Source organism: Falco peregrinus, chromosome 3 (genome assembly GCF_023634155.1).
Source record: "Falco peregrinus isolate bFalPer1 chromosome 3, bFalPer1.pri, whole genome shotgun sequence".
Classification (NCBI taxonomy): Eukaryota; Metazoa; Chordata; class Aves; order Falconiformes; family Falconidae; genus Falco; species Falco peregrinus.
The window spans coordinates 98,238,859-98,266,471 of record NC_073723.1 but is presented as its reverse complement, the minus strand read 5'-3'; the positions used below and the strand labels follow the sequence as shown (position 1 = coordinate 98,266,471).

At 45.6% G+C, this 27,613-nt stretch overlaps 1 protein-coding gene across 3 annotated transcripts in view; it reads left to right on the top strand.

Annotated features, from left to right (window-relative positions):
- Positions 1-27,613, top strand: part of GMPR (guanosine monophosphate reductase) — a 49,677-nt gene that overhangs the window by 10,947 nt on the left and 11,117 nt on the right. For all 3 annotated transcript variants that reach the window (XM_005236686.4, XM_055800127.1, XM_027785608.2), the window contains exons 5-8: positions 7,433-7,514; positions 9,916-10,022; positions 15,599-15,641; positions 21,890-22,049. In XM_005236686.4, the coding sequence (XP_005236743.1) occupies positions 7,433-7,514; positions 9,916-10,022; positions 15,599-15,641; positions 21,890-22,049 (392 nt within the window). The remainder of the gene's footprint in view (positions 1-7,432; positions 7,515-9,915; positions 10,023-15,598; positions 15,642-21,889; positions 22,050-27,613) is intronic.

Below are 27,613 nucleotides of genomic sequence, written 5' to 3'. Positions count from 1 at the left end.
TCAGTAGCAGAACTTCTCAGGGCCTTGGCAGAGGCAGAATTCAGTCAGAGAAATCCATGCATATGGCTCCCAGTTTGTCTGAACCAGGCAGCAGAGTCAGTCCAGTTCATGGCATGTCCACCAGGGCTGGGGTCTCAGAGCAGGGGACAGCTATGTCCTAGGGTAGGAGACAGTGATGCTGCCAAGGCTGTCTTGGGTCAGTCACAATACTGAGTGCCACCACCCACCTGGTATGGCTCAGCCTCACAAAGGGTCCTCATCTTATGGTAAAGCACCCCTTGCCTTCGTGGGTGGGAAGTGTCCTCTGGCAGCGTTCCTAATAGTGTGGAGGCACAGACTGTGCTTTCCTCTAGGATACAAGAAGAAAGTTTGAGAACTGTTGTCACAGACGCTTCTCCCCAGCTTGATCCATTGCCATTTGCCAGCAGCTTTCAATCAGTGCAGCAGTGTTCCTGTCTTAGTCAGTATGAGTCGGTATTTATAGCAGGCTTTTATGAGGCACAGTATCAAATGCCTGACTGAAATTCAGAGGCATTGCCCTACTGTGTTCACTAATTTTGTATCTCTGTCAGAGAAGCTGTAGCCTTTGTAATCCTGTTAGGTGAAATCTTGATCCCATTAAAGTCGGTAGTGAAACTCCCTTTGACTTTTTTGAGGCCGGGATTTCCCTCAGGACTGACCCACAGTTCAGTGATCCTGGATAGTGCTGGAATGAGCCAGGATGACGCTTACTTGAAACCTCACTCTGAGTGATGGTACAGCTGAATGTCTCCCTGGGTGGATAAGGCCAGGCTCCAGCCCGGGTAATTTGTTGTAGCCCCTAATAACTCACCGCACTGAAAGCATGGTAGTTCACCTGACACTCAGTTGTTACTGATGCTGTTACTTTACTGCCGGGGGTAGCAAAGTTAGATTAGCAGTAAGGTAATCGCTAGGCTATATCTCTTTCCAGAAAGCCAGTTATGCAGCAGTTTAGAAATGCATTGGTACATGGTCTTATCATCAAGAAGAGCGTGGTTTTTGCTAATACAGTACTTCCATCAATTACAGTGTTCCCTGCCTACTACTTGCCCAAATATGGTACAAAATGTTTTGTCTGTAGTGGTTTCTGTGTCCCTGTTCCAATTACTTTACTTTCTTTATACTCAGTTAATTTTAAGGGGGTTTCATCTCTGTAGATTCAGTCTTCCTCTCTCTTTTTTTTTTGTTTTGTTTTGTTTTGTTGGGTATTTTTGTTGAAGTATTCTGGCTTTACCTGGCAGGTGGGGCTTTGAAAAGCCCTTTTGCCTCTATTCAGCTGTCATCCTGGCATCGGTAGTAAAGTAAGCATTGGTTTCAGTGGAGGTAGAGTTCAGCTGGATGTGAGAAAACAGCATTCCTACTCTTCAGCTGTGGGACAAGGGTCTCTTCATGTACAGATAGCTGTGCCTCTCTCATAGGGTTTATTTTGGTGCTATCTGAGGTCTGCAAAAGGTACCTAAAAGAAGCAAGCCTGTCATCGGCACGTTGAAGTCTGCTATGTAGAGATCTGTGTCTTCCCTGAAAATTTGTTAAGGATCTGCGGATTCAGAAAGGCAGAAACCACTGATGTGTGTACATGCATTCCAGGAAAAAAATGTATGCTGGGGACATAAGTGCTTTTCCCTGCTAGGATGAGCATTTTGTATCAACATATGCAGTTCCAACATTCTCTAGCAGTAACTTAACATTAAACGTCTGGTTAGTATTTCTGAAGAGACAGTTTGACAACCCGCTATGCTCTGCTAATAAGAAGACACTGCCTTGTAAGTTAAATATATATTTGATCCCAAATTTCATGGAGCCATTGACCTGTTCATTCCCATTTATGAATCTGTTGCACATACTCCAGTGTTTCACCAAGTTGTAAGGTGCTTAGTGTCATACTGCACAGGTAGTTATCTGCCTTCCAGATGTATGAAGCAAAGATGCTTCATTGATGTTGTAAGCAGCATGCTCTCTGTCACCCCACCTTGGAGTGTACAACACTTAGTATAACAAATTACTGCTTAGCAGAAAGGAAGCAGCACTTAGCTGGAAACACTGTACCTATTATATATTCTTTATTTCCTGACTGTCCTATTTTATTTTATTTTATTTGTAATCAATATCATGAAGTTTTGAGCAAAGTTAAGTGGTCCCGTGTCATAGACCACAAATTGCTGCCTAACAGTATCGTTGTTTTTGTAAGTGCTTCAGGTCGTGGCTTGTCAGCCGTTTCAGGCTAATAAAAGGGGGAAGTAAAATTCATTACAAATAAATAAATGGTGAAATAGAACCAGAAATCAGTAAGTGGAGAATAAGCCTGGCCTAGCACTCCTTAGGTAGCTCCTGTTGACTTCAGCAGGAGTGTTGTTTAAATAAAAACTACGAAAATATTAAGTAAGGATATCTCTTCCCATATCAGTACTCCACAAACACTGGCTAAGTCCTGGAATATCATTAAATAAGTGGTCTTCTGAACATCTACAGATCCTTAATTCAGATCTCCACAAATGCGTAGCCCATCTTGGTACAAGTACAAAACAGGTGTTGTGGGCAACTGGACTCATGTTTCATGCAGGTTTATTCAGTGCAGGTTTTCTAGTTAGGGACATGCGGTAGACATGAGGCAAGCTACAGAGCTGAAACCTAAACTAGACTTGGGTTTCAAATGTCTGATGAGATGGTGGTATGATGGGCCTGATGGGATTCATCCCAGAGTACTGAAGTGGCTAGTGATACTACAGCAGGACTCCTCACACCCACCTGCCAAAGGCCTTGGGAGTCTGGGAAGGTTCCTGCTGACAGAAAGCTAGCCAACATTACTCCAGTTTACAGGAAGGGTGTGAGGGAAGGCCTGGGAAACTACAGATGGTAGTATAACCTCAGTAGCTGGCAGAATTATGGAGAAGATCATACTGGGTACTACTGAAAGACATTTAAAGAGCAATGCAATATTCAGGCATGGGTTCACAAAGGCAAAGTCCTGTTTAATATCCTTCTGCAGTAGGGTCACCCACCTAGTGGATGAAGGGAAGGTGGTGAATGCAGTTTTTCTGGATTTTAGTAAGGCTTTTGATACTGTCCCTTGCAGCATGTTTCTGGACAAGAGTTGCCCAAGTGTGGGAGGAGCAGGTAGACAATGTCCTGGGTGAAGAACTGGCTGAACGGCAGGGCTTGAAGGGTTGTAGTGAATGGGGCTGCATCTGCCTGGTGACGGGTTACCAGTGGTGTTCCTCTGGGCTCAGTTCTAGGGCCAGTCCTGTTCAGTATTTTTATCAATGATATGGTGGTGGGAGTTGATCGCACCCTTAGTGTGTTTTCTGATGATACTAAGCTGGGAGCTGCTATGGACTCTCTCAAGGGACAACAGGCGTTTCAGAGGGTTTTAAATAGATCAGAGCATTGGGGGATCATCAGTGGCATGAGATGAACAGGAACTAATGCCAGATTCTTTAAGTGAGAGACAGTAACACTGGACACAAGTGTGAATTGGGAGTGGCTGGAGAGCAGCCCTGCAGCAGGGGGTGGGGGTGCTGGCTGGCAGCAGGCTCAGTGCGAGTCAGCAGTGCCCTGGCAGCCCAGGGGGCAAACCGTGTCCTGGGGTGCAGCCGACACAGCGTAACCAGCCGGTCCGAAGAGGTGGTTCTCCTGCTGTACCCAGCGTCGGTGCGGCCTCGCCTCAGGTACGGTGAGCAGTTCTGGGCCCCACAATTTAGGAAGCATGTTAAGGACCTTGAATGTGTCCAGAGGAGGGCAACGCAGCTGGTGAAAGGACTGGAAGGAATTTCTTATGAGGAGTGGTTAAGGCCTTTGGGCTTGTCTAGTTTGGGGAGGAGGCAGCTGAGGGGCGACCTTATCACTCCCTACAGCTTTCTGAGGAGCTAAAGCGCAGAGGGAAATGCTGAGCTCTTCTCCCTGGGACCCAGTGACAGGACGCGTGGCTCAAAGCTGCGTCCATCAGAGGAGGTTCAGACTTGACATAAAGAATCATTTCTTTACTGAGAGAGTGGTCAAACCCTGGAACAGGCTTCCTAGAGAGGTGGTCAAATGCCCCATGCCTGTCAGTCTTTCATGACTGTAATACCACGGTTTATCCTTTGGTCAGCCCTGAAGTGGTCAGACAGTTGGACTAGATGATTGTTGTAGGTCCCTTCCAACTCCTCTCCCCTCTTCTCTCCTCCCCAACTCTCAGAAAAATGGAAGTCACAAGTGAGCTGTGAAAGTTTTACACCGTGGTTGAAGTGCATTTTATATCCCGTATAAAGACGGCCAGTTGATGTGTTTAATAGAGGAGCTTGGTCTCAGAGGGAAAAGGGGACATGATGGCAACCGCAGCAGCGGGCTATTTTTACGATTTGAAAGAGTTGTTGTTTGCCTCACTGTGCATTGTCCAAATCTTCTAGGTCTGAAAATGACCAGCCTTTCCACTGCACCAATGTAACCTCCACTCACTTGTTTTTCAAATCCTGTGTTTCTTCCATGGCAGTCTGTTGGCACCGTCCATCCCAGCCTATTGCTCTGGTTGCACTTTGGCTTTCCTCCAGGCTGTGTCTGCTGATATCAGCCCCACTCACCCCCTTGGAAAAGGGGTTGTGTCCAGCCAGATCAAGTTCCTGGTCATTCTCACTGTGTGGTCTCATAGACATTAGCTCTGGTGCAGAGAGGGGATGGCTAATAGGGGTGGTCTGTGGGCTGCAGGGTTGGCTTCTGCCGTGGCCTGAGAGAAGAGTAACAGCACTAGGTTTGTCTCGGGAGCCAAATGGCAGAGGAAGTGTCAGGGATGCCCAGCAGCTGTGCCCAGTGCTTGGCCACCAAGGGCAGGGACAGCTCCCTGGGCCAGCCACCTCCTTACCCACGTGCGCATTATCAGCAACAACCTTCCTCTTTGCTAAATACCTGCAGAATTCATTTAAAATCTTGGTGACCTGTCTTCACACTCCTGGAGATTAAAGCTTATTCCCACAGGCAGCGCCGCTACAAACTGCCACACACTGACCCTCCAGCATTTCATCTCTTGCAGCTTCTTCAGTGTCTGGGCTCGTTTGGCATTTTCTCCGAGGAAGCTTCCAAAATGGAAGCTCCGTTCATGCTAGCTGTGGTTATTTCCTTTCCTAGGACGAGATATCCATTTCGAAGAGACTAGACTAAGACCACCAGCTTCCTGTTGAGAGCTCGCCCCACACAGTGCATCTGCTGCTCACCCAGCCAGTGAAGGGCTGGATCCGCTGGCTGTGACTACATGGAGCTGAACTCCCATTGGCTTCTGATGGGTGAAGGCCCCATTAACACATCTCTCAGGCTTCACCTTTCATACTTTGATGTCACCAAATACATGAAACAGTGATGTTTGTGGTCAGGTCTGTTGGATTTAGATTGCAGAAATCTATCACTCAGGAAGCGTAGCTGTCCTTGTCCACATTCTGGATTTCATGGCATCTGTCGTGGTTCAACCCCAGGCAGTAACTAAGTACCATGCAGACGCTCGCTTGCTTGCTCCCTGTCCCTTGCCCACTGATGGGTGGGGGGGACAACAGGAAGGAATGTAAAACCTGAGGGTTGAGATAAGAAGAATTTAATAATTAAAATAAAATAGGGGAAGAAACCCAACGCCCCCACAAACAATTATTATTAATTACGATAATAATGATAGTAATAATAATAATGATTACGATGATGTAACAATTATAATGAAAAAAAGGGAGAAGGGGAGAGAAACAAAATCCAAAGGGAAGGGAGGAAAAAACCCAAGTGATGCACAATGTAATTGCACTCCACCTGCTGACTGATGCCCAGCCAGCCTGCGAGTGGTGATCGGCAGGTCCTGACAAACTCCTCCCAGTTTATGTGCACAGCATGATGTTCTGTGGTATGGAATATCCCTTTGGCTAGTTTGGGTCAGCTGTTCTGACTCTGTCCCCTCCCAATTTTTTGTGCCCCTCCAGTCTTTTTGCTGGCAAGGCCTGAGAAACTGAAAAGTCCTCGACTTAGTGTAAACATTACCTGACAACAGCTGAAAACATGTGTGTTGTCAACATTGTTCTCACACCAATTCCAAAACACTGCACTGCACCAGTTCTAAGAAGAAAATTAACTCCATCCCAGCTGAAACCAGGACAGCATCTATGAACCAGAAAAAGCTGTATCTTACGGTATATTTCTACAGCCCCCATATTCCCTGCCAGCTGAAGCCCTGAAAGAAGATCTCTTCTGTCTAGCCCTACATCAACAAACCATGCGTGAAGAGCTGCAGAGTAGAAATAGGTAACGTGATGTTAGGTGGAGTGCCATGGGTTTGGAAACCTCAGAGTAGGCAAATGTTCCTGGAGGCATGACTAGGTCACAGGGTGACTATGAGCCACCAGCATGATACAAGCAGATGCCTTCTTGTGTGTTGGGAAGATACGTCTGTAGGAAAGGCAAGCATTGTGCAAAGCACTGGTGAGAACTCACCTGTACTACTGTGGACAGTTCTCATTCCATAGGTGCAAGAAAGAGGAATTCTGTCTGGTATGGAGGCAAACAAAGTCTAAGCAGTTGATTAGGGGCATGGAGGGCCTACAGATGAAGGTGACTAGAAGGAGCAAGACAAAGGCTGAGAGGGCTGCTGTTGCTTTCAAGAAAGGTATCAAGTATGCAGGCCAAAGGAGGAAAAGAGGTATTGAAGTGCAAGGAAAAATGTTGTAAAGGACACAAACCAATTCAGGACTTCTTTCTAGAAGAAGACGTCACCATAAGCAGCACACTGTCTATATCTCTGTGAAGTTCATGCAGAGGGATCCAAACCCCTTTCTTTCACCTCTGGCATCACCACAACCAAATTAATGTATATGATATAAATTACCTTATTTACATAGTCTGAATGTACATACCAATTTTGGCACCAGTGTACAAAATGACAAGAATAGTACCTTCCTTACTCTTTCAGTACTTAAACTGCTAAATCCTAAAGGAAAAAGATATTTCCCAGGGGTTTAAATGTAATCTGAACACATTCCTGTGAAGTAAGGTAGGCAGATGGGATGGAGGGCTACAGGCTGTTGAGGAGGGATAGGCAGGGCAGGAGAGGTGGAGGAGTTGCACTGTATGTAAAGGAGAAGTTTGGCTGCCTGGCCCTTACTGTTAGGAATTATGCGGTTGAGAGCCTCTGCATGAGGATGAGGGGGATGGAAGGCAAAGCAGATATCCTGATGGGATCTTAAGTATCAGGGTTTTGGGACCAATCATGAATTTTTTTTAACTTGCGAATGTACCTGTGTGATTTTTTAAATCTCTGTGGCAGGCACAGTGAACAATATGGTAAACTATATTCTTCATGACTCTATATAGTTCAACTTGTAAAAGCTCGGGATAAAAATGCATTATTATCATTAGTCTTTACTGCAGCAGTCTTGAAATCTTCCATATATGTGATATTGTTCCTTCTGTCTAGGCAGGCAATGTGGTGACAGGAGAGATGGTAGAAGAACTTATTCTTTCTGGAGCAGATATTATTAAAGTGGGTATCGGACCAGGTAAGTCAAATCCAGTCAAATAAGTGTGACTTTTGGTGACATTGGTGGAGGAGTTGTCCAGATGGAGCCAGTGTATAATGCTATTTGGACTAGGATGCCTAGACCCACTCAGGTCAATAAAGTAGCAGTGCCCTTGCACATAGCGTATTTAAGAAATACATCAGCATGGTGCTAGTGTTTTGTACCGCAGAGTGTTACAGATTGCATCTTCTGGCAGTGAACGTGCCTGTTACTGGAAGCACTGTGTTGCCCGAGTTGCTGACATTATCACTGATAATGCACGTTCTGTTTAGGAACACTTTTTCTAGCCTGTTGACAAGAGGCTGAGTCATCCCAGCTAAAGCTCAAAGGATACTGTGTTCAGGTATCCACTTCTATCAAGGAAAGATAGGTTTCTAAATAGCTTTATGATTTGCGTTCTGTTAAGCTGAGGTTCTCGTTTTGTCAATTTCTTCAAAGACAAAATGACATTAGCTAAGGGTGAAGCATGGATAACATTGCCTCTACCTGTTACTGTTGCTTGGGAGCTAAAATTTACATTAAGGCACTTATATGTTACCTATCACTGTAACATTCCCATGGATAAATGGGAGGGCCCTAAATTTCTTGCAGTGGTTTTCCTGCCTTTCCTTCCCTAATATTGTTGTCTGGTATATACTGCCATATTGTCTTCCCTTTTTTCTTTTGCCTCTCTTGTGCGTTTCTTCATGTGCTCCATCCTTTTGTGATTGTCTTTAGACTGTGGCTGGAGTCACCATATGTGGGCTAGATTTTAAACTGCCAACGTAAGTGCCACTTGACATGTAGCTGTGAGCAGCCAATGCAGTGCAAGCAGATTGTTTACTCTGCAATGCCAAATGGTTATGGTCCATAAATGGATAATTTGAGCAGAGCAAATGATGTCATAAAGGTTGCAGTTGTGCCCGGGAAGACAGCAAACAACAGTAAATACTGCAAAATACGTGAATAATCAACAGAGATGTCATGATGCTATGGTCACAGGCAAGTTCAGATATAAAAGAAGAATTATTATAGTTTGTAGCCTCACAGTGGAAATAGGAGCAAATGTTTTATAGCCCTCCCTGGAGATCTTTCTGAACAGATCTGTACAAGCTGACCACCCAGCACCACAAGTAACAAATGTTCCTCACAGAAGATCAAGCCGTGAGGCTCTTTTCCAGATAATGGTCCATCCTGTGGGAAATGTCAGTGATTTATTGTAAAGCATTGCATATATAAGTACATACCCTGTGGAGATTATTTTAAAACTAATTTTCTTCCTACTTTGCAGAAATACTTTCCAGTGTTTTCACCTTGTCAGTTCTTTGAAAGATCTTTGGAAATTTTTACTTTACTGGTAGCTTGAGTATACCTGGATATCAGCTGGGTGAAGGGATCCAGATTTCACTGCATTTGGTCTTATCGTGCAGACCTTTATGGTCTGTATCCTAAATTGTAAGACCTGAACTGGCAAAAAGAAGTCCTTATTTTGACTCATAATTTGAGGAGAAAAATAGAGAAGGTATTACAGAAGATCTATGGCCATGTTACCATGTTGAACTATAATTGAAGTGGTTTTTTTATATATATGTAAGTATGTTTCTATATATACATACATTTACATATATGTACATACGTATACATATATACACATTTATTTCTATATATATATATATTCATGCACCATGTATGTGTATAAATACTATAGTTTAATAATCAGATATAATTAGTATGTTTCCTGTAATAGTACGCTATACAGCTTTCTGGTGATTACTTGTCTCAGCTCTTAAATGCTATGTGCTGATTTTCTTATATTCCCAACTATTGTGATCAACCAAATATTTCTGCTTTAAGTATTGGGCAAAAGATGGGTTTCTGTCCCTTGTGGAAAATCATCACAAAAAAAGAAAACAAAAGCACAGATTTTCCCTGATAATTATTTTCAAAAACATATGTAGAAAAGAGATAGAAATTTTTATTGGAAGAAATATTCAGGTATTAAATGCTGCTGCTGAGTCTCACGGGTTGTGACTCTGGTGCTTTTGTCCCCTTTCCCTTCAGGTGCCTCAGTCAGATTTGCTTTCTCATGATACAGTAATTCCCTTGCCACGAAGCATTACTGATAGGACCTAAACTGGGAATTGTGGCCCTGGAGAAGAAAGGGGGGATATTAGTCACCTCAGTTACAGCTCCCATGGAGTGGTGTGATAGTATTTCAAAACTCAAGTTCCTATGTGTTGCTTTTACCCATGAGAAAGCAACATTGGCAATGGAGACTTCTTGAGGAAAGAAATACGGGCAGAAACACTTTTCTTCTGAAAAACAAAAAAAAAAGAAAACAAGCGGTATCTTTTCTGTCAGCCTAGTGGAATATGTTTTTTCCTCTTATTCTCTTGTCTAGGTTCTGTGTGTACCACTCGGATTAAGACGGGGGTGGGCTATCCACAGCTAAGTGCTGTTATTGAGTGTGCAGACTCAGCACATGGCTTGAAAGGACATATCATCTCTGTAAGTAAATATCATCTACTCAGATTCCCACTGTGCAAATCGTTGTGGAACAAGAGGATCAAACAGTCCAGTACCCTGCATGTTAAAGGCTATCCTTCTGTCATCTCCAGTTGACCCCTGTACTAGCTCCTAGGGTAGTTAGTAGAGAGTGAAATGTAAAGAAACCAACTCCCTGTGATGTTTCAAAAGGCTTGGGCACCTCTCTCCTGTTTGTGCCTTTGGAAAGCTGCTTTTTGCTCCCTGAATGGAGTAAGCTGTTACGTGAACAGAATAGGAAGCTTGATAGTACTTTCACATTGATTTTCACGATCATTCCTACAGAAGATTTCTCAAAAATGAGTGAAATGTAAACAAGGCTTTCCCCAGAGAGGACTGAGGGACAGGCAATAGTAGAGGGGAGTGCAGAATAAAATAGTATGACCCCATCTGTGCTCTAGCAGCTGGATTGATTCAGATAGCATCCTCACAGAGCTGCCTGTGCAGAGGCAGCAGTGTTTCAGAGGTGGCTCTGTGAGCAGAGCTGGTGCATGAGCCACTTCCATTCTCTCAAAGCTCTGGGGAAATAATGAGCCTGTGGAGAAGAAAGAGCATGTGCCGGTATTGCAGAAGTGGCAGCTTCCACTCTACCAGCAAGACCAGATTCACCTCACATAAAAAAAGCAAATCTGTAAGCGTGGCCCCAGAGTGAGCTAGACTGCAGCCTAGAGCACCCAGAGGTGCTGTGTGCTTAGGCATGCCCAGCCAGTCATTGTGCCCCTGATTGTGTCAGGCTGGCAGTCTCAGCAATCTGACTGGCACAGGGGCTGACCAGTGTGTGCTGTGCTCACAGGTACACTCACAGCCAACAGTCTCCCGCTGCAGCCCTAGAAAAGAGCACACAGTGAATTTTAGATCTACTGCCAAGTGAAATCGCTGGAAGGCCCTCATTTGTTTGACCCAGTTGTGACTAGTACCCACGTGAGGAAAGGGATGTGTTGTGTTGTTGAGGAAGGAGGGGAGAGGAGAACAAAGTGACTGGAGATGGGTAAAGGTATTGACTGTATTTCTTGGAGCTGTGGGTATAATGGAGCAGGAAAACAAGTATGCGTTATAGTTAGATCTCTCTTGCTCTTTATTAATGCATATGTATAACCTCCCCTCCATGGCTGTCCTATATGAATTTTGCAGAAAAAAGCAGTCTGTGATTTTATGACTTTGGACAGTATTACAGATGTTTATGTCTATAGCAGACAGTAGAACACCTGTGCAATAGAGCATAAAAAACTGACTCTTTACCATGAAGGCTGGATAACTATCTGCATCATCCTAGCCATGGTGCTCAGAGACCCATCCTAGTTTTGCAATAATCACTTTCTGCTAGGACCCTCAGAAGAATGTTATTATCTTGATTTTAAAAGAAAAGAGGGAGTGTGTATTTAGACTGTTGAAAAATAAGACAGTTCTGTACTATTCCTCCTCTCCTTTCCTGCTTTGGGGATGGATCAGTTCCTGACCTGCTCCGGTAATGTTGGCTTCAGTGAGCCCACAGCTATTGACCCCCAAGCTATGACAGGGGGAGTACAGGAAGGCAATTCAATACCTGTCTGCTACAACATCTTGGCCAAGAGAATTGGAGTTGGGATCCCTAACACCGCTGGAACTCAACTCCGTTGCCCAAGCTAAGGAGACTAAAGCAAGGGTGAGGATATTATGCCTGAATTCTGCAGCATTCAGATAGGTATTCATGTGTTTGTTGGGGAAGGAAAAGGCTGGGCTGCATGGTCATTGTCAGAGCTCTGGCAAGAGTATCACAAGAGAGGTGTCCTCCTCAGGGAAAAACACCATACAGGAGCAAGCCTAAGTATATAATTGGGTCTAGTGGCAACAAGTATTCGTGGCATCCCTCAAAATGTCTCACTACTGTCATTGTGTAGATTCAGGAAGGGGCACACCCTGCCTGAGCCAAAGGAAACCACTACAGGCAAGGTGTTACCACAGCTATCTACGTCATTTTGGCAGGAGAAAATATATCCAGCAGTTTTTTATCATATTGATATGGAAGCAGCAGGAAGGATGTGAAAAGATTCAAAGCCTACCAGCTATTTTCGTGTAGATTATAGCTGATGGTATGATGCAGGTTAGTCCCTTGGGGTGCTTTCTTGCATCCACTTCTGTCTTGTCCAGTACCTTCACTGAATTGCTCCTCTTTGTTGTAACATTGGGCCAGCTTGCATTTGAAAGGAAAGAAGTCCCACCCACGAAATGAGAAAGTGATGGCGCTGAGCGCAGTAGAGGCACTGCACGCTTGAACCATTTTGAAGTAGCTCTGCTAGGATGGCAGCACAAACTGGGATATTAAATGTTTGTATTACTGAAGTGATCATGGATGATTTTTGGAGCTGATATATTGATGAAGAAAGTGACAATTTTTAGACAAACATGATAGTCTGAGTGAATGCCTGGTGTCTCTCTAGAGTCACTTGCACAGAGAAGCGGAAGGTAGAATTGCACCAGTTACTTTCCTCATGCTAAATTATCTTTAAGACTTAAAGCTCACCTCAGAAATGAATCTTTCATGACTCACTGAAAGAAGAGAGGAAACCCTGTCTAAGATACAGGCACTGTTTCTGTCCTGTGCTATTTGTCTGGGAGCCAATGGTCTCGATTTTCATTCTTGCTAATCCATTGGCCTTGAGAAAGCGCAGCAGTGAGTTACAGTGGAGGGGCCATTTAGCAGGAGAGCTCCTCCAGAAATGCCCTACTTGAGATAAAGTTTCTGTTCCTTATAGGTCAGAGAACTACTCTGCTGGATAGAGAGGCAGTCACGTATTCTAGTAAGCTAGCAATGTGGGGAATGGAAAGCAGCCTTGCATCTGTCATCTCTTCTTTGGCTATCATTTGGTGGAGATCCCTATATCCCTTTCACCCTGCCTGGGTGATGGGCCGCCAGTGTTCATTTAAAAGCATGACTAAGGTGTTCTTCACCCAGCTACTGCCATACCATCTCTTCCTCCACACAGAACACTTTCCAGAATTTCCACAGAAATACGCCCAGCATATGTAGTTCAGAATAAAGCACCATATGTATTGTTTCTACTGCTGTATATGCCGCATTCTTTATACATCTCCTGCATAATAAATAGCTATCTGTTTGCTGATAGAAGGGCTGGTTATACAGTTTATTATAAAGGTTGTTTGAAACATATAAATCATAGTTATAAATGTAATAAAAGGCGCATATAATATTAAATATTCAGCCAGTTGATACTGGTTTTCCATACTGTATTTCTTTTCCTCAGGCTAGATTTTGTTGTTGTAAAATGGTTTATCTGTTCAGAGAACAAGACTGGGAAAATAACGTTTATTTTAGCACGTTAAAGTAATTCTGTTGACTGGAAAGCTGTTTTCCCCTCTCCAGTTTAGCACCCAGTTATCTCCCAGTCATGCCCCCTGCAGGCTGCACGGCCACCCTTTCCAGCAGGCTTACTTCAGCGTAATGCCAGTTCTCCTGAATTCACAGGCAGATTTGTACAGATACATTTCCCAAGGGCTCTGAGGTAGAGCCTGAGCCTGCAGCAAGCTCTGTGACTGAAGCCCAGCAGTTCTGCAAGTCATTTTGAGTCCAGAGCCAGGCCCCTGTTGGGATGAGCTGAACTGCAAGAGGCAGCTTCCCAGACAATGCAGCAGAAGCAGTCTTATTTTCTAAACAGAGTGCTCGATTTTCACATGGGATGAAGTGATTTAATGCATATAGTGTTATTATGTAGCATCTTCTGGTATAACTGCTTAGTATGTCCTCTTTTTGTTTCCCTTTCTGTGAATCATTAAATTTACCTGCGTATGTGAAGTTAAGTGGAGACATTTACAGATAAAGGAGTGCTGTGAATCATCATCATCGGTTCCTTTTATCTTAAATGGTAACTCAGCTTTTGGGAAAGTCTCTTAATCTGCCTAGCATTTTGTAATTTGGTGACATTCAAAGTGATATTTCTTGAAGCCGATGATTAATGATTACACGCTAAGGCCCCCATCCCCATGGTACTTCTGAAAACGTAAATCCTCCATCACTGCCACTACTAGGTTAATTATAAAAGTCAGACACCGAGCCACCCAACGAGAACAGACTGAAATCCATCTACCGGAGAGCATTCATAGCCAGCCTGTCTCAGTCAGACAGTAAGAGTCAGTCAAATTCCTGACACTACTCTTTGAAGATTATTAGACCCCTCTTTCCACCTCAGCTTTTCCTCCCCTGACACATGCACACACACTCACACCCTCCTCCAGGCTCTGACAGACTTGTCAGAGGGAAAGAACTGCACAAGCAGAGCCCTTAACAGGAGAGGGAGATTCAGCTGTCAGCCCAGCACTCCTTTCTGGAGCTGACAGCAAGAGTGTCTAGCTCAACAAAAGGCATGATGTGCCGGAGGTTATCAGCAAGTGAAATAAAAGCCTTTAAAGTTCTACCAGGCGCTGTTTGCAGTGGGATGCCCTTTGAAAAGCCACTCACTTCTGGATCTAGCTGCTCAGTTTGTGTCTGAATCCTTTTCTGCACACAGGGAGGTTCTGACACTCGGCCCCACTGCCAGCTACCCACAAAAGCCAGCTCTAAAATGGCGGATGGCGGGGGTACCTGGCTGTGCTCGGTGGCAGGTCACACAGAGGCATGCGTTTCTGCCCCACAGGGAGGTGAAACAAAATGCAGTAACCGTTCAGCCTGGGGAGTAGCTTCAAAAGCAGGAGAGCTGTCGGCAGTCTGCACGGACCCTGCTCATCAAAGGAATGGGGAGCCCTCTTGGTACAATGACTGTGTAGAGCAGAAAGATCTTTCATCCGAGGCTCAGACCTTTACAAAAACCTAAAGAACCATAGCACATGATAAGTTCTGCTATGTGCCATTCCTTTTTTACAGCCCGATCCCACATGCGTAGCTCCCCTCCCCTCAACCGAAACCCCTCGTCAGCCGCTTCTTTGCTCTGCACTGAAACTGAAACACGTAGGTCTAAAATGCTGCACATCTCAAAGTGCTGTTGTTTCTTTACCAAACCCATAGCAAACAGTGAGGAGTATGGCAAGAGATTCGTTTTCACTTACCAAAGATTAGATTACCCAATTTGCTTAGAGATTATCAGATCAAAATCCAACCTAGCTGATGGTATATTTCCTCACCCCTCCCACTGTGACCTTTTAATGTATTGTAAACTGCTGAGAAAGTTATTTTAAATGTCTTTGGTGGTTTAAGGTAGGGGGTTTGTGTTACCTCTGCATCACACAGCCTTTCATTAAAATGGCAGCAATGATCACCAGAGGAGGTTGTGGTTTCCAGTTTCTGGGGCTGGGGAGATTGCCGTCAGAAGTTGCATTGCTGCTGTTAGCAGTGGTATTGTCTGTAGAGTGGATGGTAGAGTAAAAGAGCCTAAAAAGGAAAAGCAATAGAAAGGATCATACAGATTCCCTTAAAACTCAGCCAAGAGGCTGTAATACCAAAGGTGCACAGTCAGCTCCTGACACTGTTCCTGAGCAGGGGCCATTCTGCTGCAGGTCGCAGGGTCCCGGGTGAGCTCGCTGCCACTCACTGTCGTGTTTCCTTTGTGCAGGACGGAGGATGCAGCTGCCCAGGAGATGTCGCCAAAGCGTTTGGTAAGGACGGCGCAGTGCCACCCGCTGTACCGACCCCGGCACCCTCAGCCCTGATGCAGGAGTTAGGTTGATGCAGAATTCATGCGTGTATTCAGCAATAGGTGGTTGCATTCGTCCCTGTGGGCGACTCCAGCGAAACTAATACACCAGACATGAATTTGCTTTTTGGACCAGGCAGTCCAAATTCTGCAGGACAAAACGTAAAATGGTCAAAGTCCTACTTAGAAACTGTCTGCCAGGTGTGCATGAGATACAGCCTCTGGGACAGTAGTACAAAGAAAACTGATAAGGGTTTCTTCTGAGTAGGGTTCAAAGATGCCTGTAACTTCGCCAGATCTGGCTGACTTGGGCCTTGAGTGGATGAAGACCTGATGGAATGTGTGTTGGACAGAAGAGCAAAACAGAAAGGCAGGCCAGATCCCTGGAGATGTTCTTGGGATCAGCTGTCCACTTGAAGAGATGAGATTTTATTTATACTGTATCCCCTAGAGCTGAGCAGATGTCTAAAACATCTAAGTTAATAATTAACAGATTTTGCTGTCATGCCAGTAGCTTCAGTGAATTGTACCAGCTCTTGCTGAGAATAGAGAATTTAATCTCTGTGTATTGTCTGTGGGGCATGAAAGTTACATCAGTGCAGGGGGTCAAGGTCAGGATTGTCACTTCACCATAAACTTATTGCAGCAGCATATGTGAACCAGGTGCTAAACGCACAGTGGGCTGTCAGGACATTTAAAGACACTCCCCCACCCCCCAAAATGCCAGACCCTTTGGAGATGTGACAGTGGGGTAATACTCGGAATACAGTGGGAGAGCACAGTCCTTTATTGGGAGTTCAGGGCAGTGCAGTACCAGAGATAGCACATTATGGCACAGCGTGTCTGCTTGGCAGGAAGCTTTGCAAATATGGAAAGCAGGGGCAGGCCTAAACTCAGCTTACAGACCTGCCAAGAAAAACTCTGGGCCTCCTGGAAAGGTTGAAGCCAAAATCTGTCTTCTAAATTTGCAGACAGCTCCTGTTTTTAGACAGGTCAGATGACAAGGAAGACTTAATTAGAAAATTTTAAGCACAGCCGTGGAGTGATTGCTACTAGCAAGGAATCTGCGCAGTCACAGGATTTCACATCGCCCTTGCGCTACCCAGTGGGTGATGTGGCGTAGGGAAAAGATACTTCCAGTTGGGTGATTCTGACATAGCTGAACAGCGGCATCCACCCTCTTTGACAACAAGATTGTATTAAAAAAACACCCAACCTTTCCTCAGCCCAGCCTACTCTGACATCATGCCGCCTGCAGCGAGGCCTTTGTTCTGCCTGACTTTCTCTGGCTCCGCAGCTCTCTGGGTTCTTGCTGATGGTGTTGTCACTGGGAGCTTGTGAACTGAGACTGCGACCTCACTGCGTTCCCAGCCACTCACACAGAAACCTGGTCCGTGGAAAAGGTCTTTCTTCAACAAGAGTATTTTCCAGAAGTTAGAATAACAGGAAGCAACTTCAAAGTATTTAAAATGTTTTCCTTTGTGATGTTTATAGCAAGTTTGAAGGGTCCTTGTGGTCTCTTTGGGCTAACTGAACAGAAACTTGCTTAAAACCTGTGAAGGGGCAGATTCTGGCCTTGCTGATTGTCAAGAGGTGCTGGGATTCACAGTGGTGCATGTGTGAAGGCTACTACAGGTTGTCCCTGGGACAGAGGAGCATCAGAAAGCTGAGATTATGCAAGCAGAAGTTCTACGCTGACAATAGGCCAGACAGATCCATCTGACCCGTGTGTCACAAGTACAGGGCTGGAACTGATAGAGATTACCTTGAGGCAATAAACTTACCATAGCTGGTTGTGTGTAATTGAGGTAGGCACACTGTGGACATCTGACTAGCTGGAGCCAGGTGTGCCTTTGTCAAAGGTGGATGGCAAAATAAGCTTCTAGATAATGTTACTGCTATCAGTGTCTGCTGCATGCTGTTGAGGTGATTGGCTATGTGAGCCACGTAGAAGATAGCCTTGATGCCCGGCATTTACAAGCTAAAACCTTGATACTGATACTGAATTGTCTAGCACAGACCTCTGTGCTTGCCGAGAGCCTCTTGAGGAGGAGTAGTTAGATAAATATATTGGATATCAGAGACTGGGTGATATAATACACTCATGTACAGTTCACCTGGGGATGGAGGACTGGACAAAGCGTGGACAAGAGGCCCAAAGAAGGCTTTTGATGAAAGTGATTATACTATCCGGTTTTGGTGGATCACTGTAAAGTCTTTATGAAAGGGATGTTGAGGTGTTCTTTATAAAGCAGTGACAAAGCAGCCATTTGAATCATAAAAAGCCTGAGGGAGTCCCAGATCTGAAGACTAGCATTGACAGATGGCTAAAGATGTGACTGGAGGAGGCAAGTTCATGGGAACAGGAGGAGTAGAGTGGACTGAGTGCAAGTGAGTAGTTGTGAACCATGAAGAAGATGCTAAGCTTTACAAGTGGAAGGTAAACACATTGACTGGTGTCAGGAGTCAGAGGCAGACTGGGCATTTTGGCAGAGGGGAAACACAGTGGAAGCCTGTTGAAGAAGGCAAGGAACAGTGAAGTGCTGAAAGTGGAGGGCAGAAATGCCAGAAGTGACAGATACTTTGGGAGAGACTGTTGGAATTCTGGAACTGCTGGATGGGAACCTAGTACGGATTTGGTAAACTGGAGATGTCACTGCCATCTGGGTATTGGAGATGATAATGGAAAAGATGTAGGTTGATCAGGAGGACAAGAGGTGTTTTGATGCAGGAATAAGAGAGAACATGGAAAAACTCTGTGTTGGGCTCACAGATGGGTCACATAACTGGACCCTTGGAAAGGCTGATAACATGAGCACATTTCTTAGAATGCCCCAGGGAAGCACTACTGTCTCCTTTTTTAAAGATGAGAAGTCAAAGCACAGAAATACTAAGTTCAGTTGCCTGAGGTCACATATATTTTTGCGACACAGCCAGGAACAGAATGTGCCTTTTGAGTTCTATGCCAGCATCTTTAACACAATACTGCTGTTCCTTACAGCAGTGGAGAGAAGAGATACAGGAGCAGAGAAGGAAAAGGAAGGAAGAATCATGTGGAAAAGTCAACTGGGGACATATACTGGTTCCAAAATATACTTGAGAGGTCATACTGGCTTTTTTTCCTGTTTTCAATAGCTGTGTGTGTTACCTACTGCTGCAGAGGCTTGCTGGCTCAGCTGGAGCACAGGTGAATGTTGATTCCAGGGCCAGCTGTGGTCCAGGCAGACTTAATGCTGCATCTGCCTGGAGGGCTGCCCAGACTACAAATCCAGGCTGACTCCAGCTGAATTTGTGCAGAGCCAATCTGGTTATCAGTAACTTGTATTACCAGGCATACAAAAGACATCTGAGGGACTCCATCCAGATCCAGCAGAACTGTGAGTGCTGCAAGATGGGGTTGGCGTCAGCACACATATTCTGTAAGGGCTTGAAAGAGGAGGCACTGTGAAATGTGAATGAGCAAAATCAGCCCAGATGCAGTGCAGGCCTCAAGGAGCAAGTCAGTGCATTGAAGTGGCATTGTGTAGAAACGGGTCAAGTCTAGCAAACTCTGGGCGAGCTACTGGGATGCTTGTATGCAGTGTTACCCATCACATCCTGTATTATCTAGGGGGTTGTTGCCAGGTGTTCCATGTCCCCCACATCTTAAAATAATGGCATATTGTCTGTATGTACTTGAAAATGAAAGACTGCAGCTGGGTGCTGCAAACATCATCAATGCTTCTGTTCATACAAAAAAAACCCACGCCAAAGTAAAGAAAGACGATGCTAAAAACTACAGCCTCCTGGTTGGATGTTAACTGTTAGAAAAGCAGCGGAACAGACTTGAAACCTTTGGACATCTTTGCAACACTGAAGCAGGTTGGAAAGTTCTAGAGAGCATTGGAAAAGTGTATTTAATATGGGGTTGTCATTCCTGGAGCTGCAGAGCAGTAAGCATGTGTCATTCCAGTGTTTGGATGTGCTGCGTCTGCTGTAACATAGCTCCTCTCTTCTGGAAGAGCTTGGTGAATTATGTTGTAGTTTGCAAAAGTTACTCAAGTTGGATGAGTTTCAATCCTGTAATTCAAACATACTTGTTTTCCTCCCAAAATACACAGTCAAAAGAAACATAATAAATAGATACTTAAGTGCACAGGAACCAAAATCACGTGATTCTGAAGTGTAGATTTCATGTGACTGTCTTGCATTAATAATTTGGAGTCTGTGAGACCCACAAGTAGAGGCAGGACTAGAACTGGGGATCGGGGGATAGTATTGACCAGACAGAGTCCTTGGGCAGGACTTTGACTTGTTTAAACACCCTCCTTTGAAACCTTGACCCCAAAGACATCCCTTCTTTCTCATGTTGTTTTCTTCCACCCGTGACGAAGACATCAACTAGATTTCCCAGGGTACTTTTTGTAAAGATGGAGCAAGATTGTGCCAGGTAACAACAGGAGCTCCCCACCATTAATTGAGAATGTCTTAAAGGATGAGTGTTCCCTTGGTTTTGGCAGGTTAATAGTAGTATCAGACTGAGTCAAACTGAGGCTTTAAAACTCAGCCATCTGAAACGAGAGAGCTCAGGAAAAATCTGCCAGGTAGCTGGCATGACAGGACACCTGAATGGGTGCCTGGCTATAAATACTGCTTGTGATGCGCTCAGCCGTTCTGCACAAGCCTTGTTTTTAAGATCCTTTTACCATGGACATACTGTTCTTTTCAGACAACAACCAGGCGAAGGGAGGTGAGGTCAGCAGAGCAGCTGGGTGCTCTGCTCCCAAGTGCTGCTGCTAGATCTGCTCTTTGGAAAAGGGGTGGAGGGAGGGAACTGGCTTTTATAAATCAGTGCATACTCCACAGTTGTTATGTATTCTAAGATGCAAATACTCCCACATTCAAGTTTGTGTACAGAGCTTTTAGGGAGATGGCAGAAGCTGAGCAGATTTAATGATTTCACTTTTCAGATTTCAAGGTCCAGTAGTATCGTTTGGATAGTGACAAGAGCTTAGAGCAAATCCTAACGCCAGACTTACCTAGCCTGGGATCTCCCCAGAGTTCTGACATGTTCATGATGGGGCGGGGTTAATTGAGGCTCATCTGCTTTCTATGAAGTGAGGTTTATAGCCCTGTTCTTTTGCCAGTTCTGGGAAAAAGCTGGGCAGAGGGGAGGCCTGTTGTGACACATACACACCGAAGAAGCAGAGGCTGAACAGGAAAATGTTTTGTTTCAGGAATGGGTCACCACAGGCTCATAAAGGAGTAAAAGCCAAACTTTTCCAAGCAAGACTAGATATGCCAAAATACCACAGGAGGAGCTGCTGGTGGAATAGTTCCAGCCCAGCTGGAAATATTGGAAATCACTGCAGAAAATCAAGAGTGATTCCAAAAACCTTCTTCCTGATCTTACTCCCAGTGGAATTGATTTCATGATTTGCAAAGCCACAGGAGATGGACAAACCAAACAGGCATGATTGAGTATTCAGTGTTGTTACTCAGTATCTGGAACATATTTAGGAGTTGTAGCTATGGCTTAGACCTCCTTTGTGATGCATGCTGAGAACCACAGAACCCAGGGGTGGTGGTCCTTGGCCTAGAGTCTTAAAACAACAAGAACCAAATGCAGACCCATCCAGATCTCTTTGACAAGTGATCGCCCAGACCCACACTGAACAGACAGATGATTGAAAAATTATTTCATTACAAAACCTGGTGGGTTTATGTCAGTGTAGGGAGGAGTACATACTGCCTTCAGGGTACGTTCCCACTCACAGCTTGTAGCCTAGAAAGGCCTTGACGCAGGAGCTGCCCTCTTCTCCGTGCAGCACCGAGGTCAACAGGGCCCAGCCTTGCGATTAAGGCTTCCGAATATTGCAGTCACAGTAGTAATTAATAAGGAACTGTGCTCAGATACTATTAGGGAGTAAAGGGTTAAAACTGAATTTGAAAATAAAAGTCTGGGGTGGAGCAGAAAAATCTAGATCTTTGTCATCACAACAGAAAAGGATTATTCTTTCCATTTAAAATACCGGAGAAATACAGTTCAGCATGTGTCAGTTCTTCAGTAGAGCACTTCTTCCAAGTTTGCTGCATCTGTTACAGGAGGGAACTCTCTGTACCCAATTATTCAGGGCTCGCTATTGTTTTTGGAGGCCACTGTGTTCTTGCTTTGTCTTTCGTCCTCTTCTCCCTTCCCTGCTTTCTTACATGTCACTTTGTTGATCACAGGAGCTGGTGCTGATTTTGTTATGCTTGGAGGAATGTTTGCAGGCCATGACCAGTGTGCTGGAGAGATTATGGAGAAGAATGGCAAGAAGGTGAAACTCTTCTATGGAATGAGCTCTGATACAGCCATGAAGAAGCATGCAGGAGGCGTTGCTGAGTACAGGTATGAATTCTACACAGGAGCCAGCCTTTCAGTAACTTCTGGAGTGGAATTGCACAAAAGGCATCTGTTGGAAACAGGCCCATGCCTCTATTCCCATTTAGGAAGCTGTTACCAACACTTCTGGCAGCAGATCTGAGGGAGGGATGACATCAAGGGGGAGACAGGGAAAAGGAGCTGGGGGTGGCTAGCTGAGAGCAACCGCATTCGGTCGATTGCGGCCAGTGCGGTGTGCTGTCGCTGCAGCACTAGCTGCACGGTCTGGGAACTCATGAGGCACTTTTCTGACTTACGGGTCTCCTGGGATGTGTATGAATTAAATGCCAGAACATGGCATACCAGGCTGCAGTTTCTGGCCCTCTGCTTGTCCAGGTTGGAGTATGGGCTCCTGGCTGGCCCACATGCTCCCTTCTGTTTGCAAAAAGTGGGTGCCTGGTGAAATTGAGCTGGGGTTTCCCCAGTATAGATCTGAGTTACAGCTGTAACACTAGTGAGGGCCCAGGACCTCCGAAGCCCTCTCAGTCACAGGCAGTAGCTCCAGGACTCCCTCTTGCATTTGCTGGGCGGTCTTAGGCAGCAGATTTCCCACACCTTTTTGGGTAACAGCACCAGAGTAGCCCCAAATCATGCAGCATGCAGGAGCTTGGGGTTTGAGTTAATACCCTCAGGGGACAGGAAAGGAAGACAGGCTTTACAAAGGAATCTCTTGTCCATTGCTATCTTACTCCAGTAAGTGCTGAGGATGTTGACTTTTTGAAAAAGCAGATGACTCCAGAAAACCTCTGCCGTTTCTCTTATGAGTGGCAGGTATAGTTCCTGCCCTTAGACCACGTGGTTCTTGTGGTTCTTGCATACTCTGTTAGAGAATGTTTCCTGTCTTACAGTATACATTGGTTTGTTGAGATGTCCCTTTTGATTATTCTCCTCTGCTGGGGTACGTTCAGGCTCTGGTCCCATCTGGTAAACTGCTGTTTGTAACAGAGCAGTGACCTTACCCACTGTTCCAGACGTTCAGGATTGATGGGTTTTGTTGGCCTCATCTGCTACAACTACTCCAGCATGTGGGTTTTTCCCAACGTGTTCAGCTGCTACCACGGGTAAGAGTTGCAGCACTGTGAAGGTGACAGTGCAGAATGTAAAGCAGAATGAGATTCACAAAACAAAATGGAATTCTCACTTTGACAGAGACATGCTAATAGGACCACAGCAGTGCCAGACATCACACTAGATAGAAGGCATCTTTGAACCCGCCTCCTGTCCTTCACCCTGACGTTGGCTTTTGTGGGTTTTGTCTGCCAACTCTGAAGAGTTAAAATGCACCATAAAAATGTGCACTAATTCACCTAGCACTTCATGAAGCGGTAAGACACAGCCTACCTCAGAGCATGTGCACCTGTCTCTGTTGGACTAAGTCATAGAATGGTTTGTGTTGGAAGTGACCTTTAAAGATCATCTAGTCCAACCCCTGCAGTGAGCAGGGACATCTTCAGCTAGACCAGGTTGCTCAGCCCTTTCCAACCTGACCTTGAATGTTTCCAGGGATGGGGCATCTACCACCTCTCTGGGCAACCTGTGCCAGTGTTTCACCACCCTCATCATAAAAAGCTTCTTCCTTACATTTAGTCTAAATCTGCCCTCTTTTAGTTTAAAGCCATTACCCCTTGTCCTATCGCTGCAGGCCCTACGAAGAAGTCTGTCCCCATCCTTCTTACAAGCCCCATTAAGTACTGAACGGCTGCAGTACGGTCTCCCCGGAGCCTTCTCCTCTCCAGGCTGAACAGCCCCAGCTCTCTCAGCCTTTCCCCACAGGAGAGGTGTCCATCCCTCTGGCCATTTCCGTGGTCCCTCCTCCGGACCCGCTCCAACAGGTCCGTGTGTTTCCTGTGCTGAGGACGCCAGAGCTGGACGCAGCCACTCCAGGTGGGGTCTCACCCGAGCGGAGTGGAGGGGCACAATCCCCTCCCTCGCCCTGCTGGCCACGCTGCTGCTGCTGCAGCCCAGGACACGGGTGGCTGGCTGGGCTGCAAGCGCGCATTGCCGGCTCATGTCCAGCTTTTCGTCCACCAGTACCCTCCAGTCCTTCTCTGCAGGGCTGCTCTCCACCTCTTCACCCCCCAGCCTGTATCGATACCGGGGGTTGCCCCAGCCCAGGTGCAGGACCTTGCACTTGGCCTTGTTGAGCCTCATGAGGTTCACAGGGGCTCACTTGTTGAGCTTGTCCAGGACCCTCTGGATGGCATCCCATCCCTCCTCGGGCATGTCAACCACAACATTCAGCTTGGTGTCATCTGCAAACCTGCTGAGGGTGCTCTTCCCACTGCCTGTGTCATTGATAAAGATACTAAATTATTATGAGCTCCTAGACTGTAATAATAGTGGAGATTAAGGAAGGCTGGTGATAGACATTGTGCAGGAGAGACCTGGAGACAAATGAAGTCACTGGCTTTCCTGCTCTGGCAGAAAGCCCAAGGCTCATGAAAAGAGAAGCCCGTGTGAGAATGGGGAAATGGAGAGCTTGTAGACACTGCGCTTACCGGATAGTCTGTGCCTAGTAGGCATAGTCTGGGTCAATACTACTATCTGAGGAAGACTTCTGAAGAGAAAAAGATCAGTTGGACATAGGGATGAGAGTTGATAGTAGAGAGTGTTTCAAGGGCAAAAAAGCTTGTGATGAGTTTTGGCAAGTTCCAAGGGCATTTGTTTTTGCAGGAAAAAAGAGATTTCTTAACAAGCAAAAACAGACAGCAAATACTATGGTTTGAGGAGAACATGTATCCTGACAGATTTTTAAAACCAGGACTTTTCTGCATCTAATAGGATGAGAAGGGGACAGGGATATCTTTGCCTTGTGCCTGAGGAGGACATACAGGTCAGTCTCGACTGGAGTGTACCCTTCCTACTTCACCTGAGCCTGTGTAGCTCTTTCTGGGGTTCAGATCAGTGTCAATGTGCAAGGGATGTTTTATTTTTTTAAAAAATCTCATATAGGGCTGCATGTGTAGCAGTTAAAAACACTGCGGGATATCTGGCTACACTGAGGGTGGCCAGAGGATTGCTCAGGTGAGAACTCAAGTGACTGGCTTTTCACCTGGCTGACCTGCAAGGCCCTTTTGGCACTGCAGGTTCAGTGCGCTTTTCCTTTCAAGCACAACTGTTTATTTGCAGACAAGCAAGCTGCCCAAGGGTCCATCCGCATATGAGACAAGCTGAAACAATGCACCAGAAAGATGTGCCACATACCTCTGAGCTTTGATTCTCTCTGTGTTTGTATGCTGCTTCCCAGAAGCTGTGTACAGTTTTGGGGCTTCTTTTGTCCTCCAGCAAATCTGTTTGTCATCGAAGCCTCTGAACAAATGGTCTGAGCGGACAGCACTAGTAATTATCTCATAATTGAGAAGTGGCAGCTGCCAGTTACACAGAAGTGCTGGCAACCTGTTATCTGAAATACGATAACTCACTGTCCTTTGCTACCCTGTGCTTGTGTCAGCTGGAGTGTGGGAAAGGCCTCGCGCTGCTCAGGCATGTAGCTAATGGCAGCTCCCTGCGAGCTCACAGAGCAGCCCAGGCATGCTGCATGGATCTCAGCGCCGCACAGTCATTCAGGGCCTGGCCACCACAGAGCGGTGAGAGGCTGCAGGGAAAGTTTGAGAAAGCTCACCGTACCAGTGGGCCAAAGGACCAAGGCAGCTGTTCAGTTCTACTCCACCTAGTTGGGGGGGGGGGGGGGGGGGGGGGGGGGGGTGATCTCACAACAAAATTTATCACCAGCAGGAGAATTAATTGACATTGGTCCCCCTTAAAAATGAGATAAAGTGCAAATGCTATGCCTTGTTAGGGGTAAAGGGAGCCACAGAAAGGCAGTGTATTTGGCTCAGTCTAGACAGACCCTTTCAGTTCCTTATGGGCAATACCACACAAATCCTGCTTGATCCATAGCTGTATTTTGATTTGCATCCCGATTGTAGAGTACCCTGGGGCTCAAGGTCTGAAGCCTTCTCAGCAACAAGGGAGCAGAAGCACAATCTGAAATTTTTAGTCTCTGTTGAGATACTGCCTTTTTGTGCCACTAATAGGTAACGTAGGAGTCCCCCAGTCCACCACTAGCTACAACAGCTCCAAACATGAAATCTGTAAGCCTTGGCTGTTACCTGTGAAGGAGCAGATTCTCATCTTGTTTACATTGCAGCTGCAGTGCAGAGCTGCTACCCATACCAACCTTGGTCTGGGTCTTGCATGGCCTGTCTCAGCACAAGTGTCACTGTGGTTTAAAAATAGCAACTGTTAGTTATCCAGCACCATAAATGTGCTGGGCATTGAAGGAATGCCTGGAAACAGGGCAAGGCTTTGGTTTGAATTCCTGTACCTTTTCCTGCAGCAGTAAGTTCAGTCACTTACTAGTTTAGCTTATGGCAACCTTGAACCAGAAGCATTTTAACAAAGTAAAAACTAAGTCAGCATTTTAAATGTTGGGTACCCCAACCAGGTCAAGTCAGTGGGGGCTTCTTCATACACATTTTAAAAGCCCAGGTGTAGGTCTGTATCAGTGATCCTAATAAGCTGTTTTGTCTTTAAAAGATCCTGAGCACTCACGATGTTTTATTCAAACAGTGGGGAGCTCTGTGTGCACTAAGCCCCCTGCAGAATCAGGCTACTTGTCACTTAACTTCATAGTCTCAAAATTACACGTTTTGTTTGGAGAACCTGAGCCTCCAGCAAACAGTTAAATGAAAATTGACAGGTGAGATGGCTGTAGCAGGGAATAAAGTCATGAGAGTAGTTGGTTTTGTAATGAATATGTCAAGTTGATCCCATTTAATTTTTTATGAAATTTGTGTAGCCAGTTTCATTACTTCTATGTCATTTATATATTGGTTTATTTTTACCTTTTTTACCTCCTTCCACAAGGAACATGGATCAGAGCTGGGAATTTCTGAAAGGCAATTATTGAGGTATTTTTTGTGGGAAAAAAGAAATAAGGCAAACAGGGACAGAGACCACACACAGTATCGTTCAGTTAGAGCCAATTTGGTTTTGTTGACCTGTTTGAGATTTCACAGGTTGTGTAAACGCTGCAGTTCTGCTGTGTTCACTCAGCAGTCCACAGCTACTACTGAGCTGGGGTTTGGCCCTTTGTACTAACTGTGGGGTGGAATTTGGGCCACAGAGACAGAATAGCACCAGCAGCTGGCTGCCGCTTACTTTTTCTGTATCCCATATGATAGCCTGGAAGACCAGCCCCAAATTTCTGCCATTTCCTAAATGCTTTACTCATAAGGTTGCCTCATGCCAGAGCAGCCTGACCCCTTTGTCCTGACCCACATTTTGCTGGGCTGACAGAGCACCATCACATGTGCTTCACCCCATCCACCCTGCCAGGGTGCCCACTCAAGCAGCAGGCTTAAGTTGGCCAGGAGTTACAGGGCACACCGCAGACCAGACCCCATGCAAGAAGTCTAAAACAAGTAGTTTTCTCCCTTTCTATTCACCATTTAGTGGCAAATGACACAGTCTCTGCTCTATGAGCAGATGAGAGTATCCGAGTACACCTTTCCCAGCTGTTGAGGAAT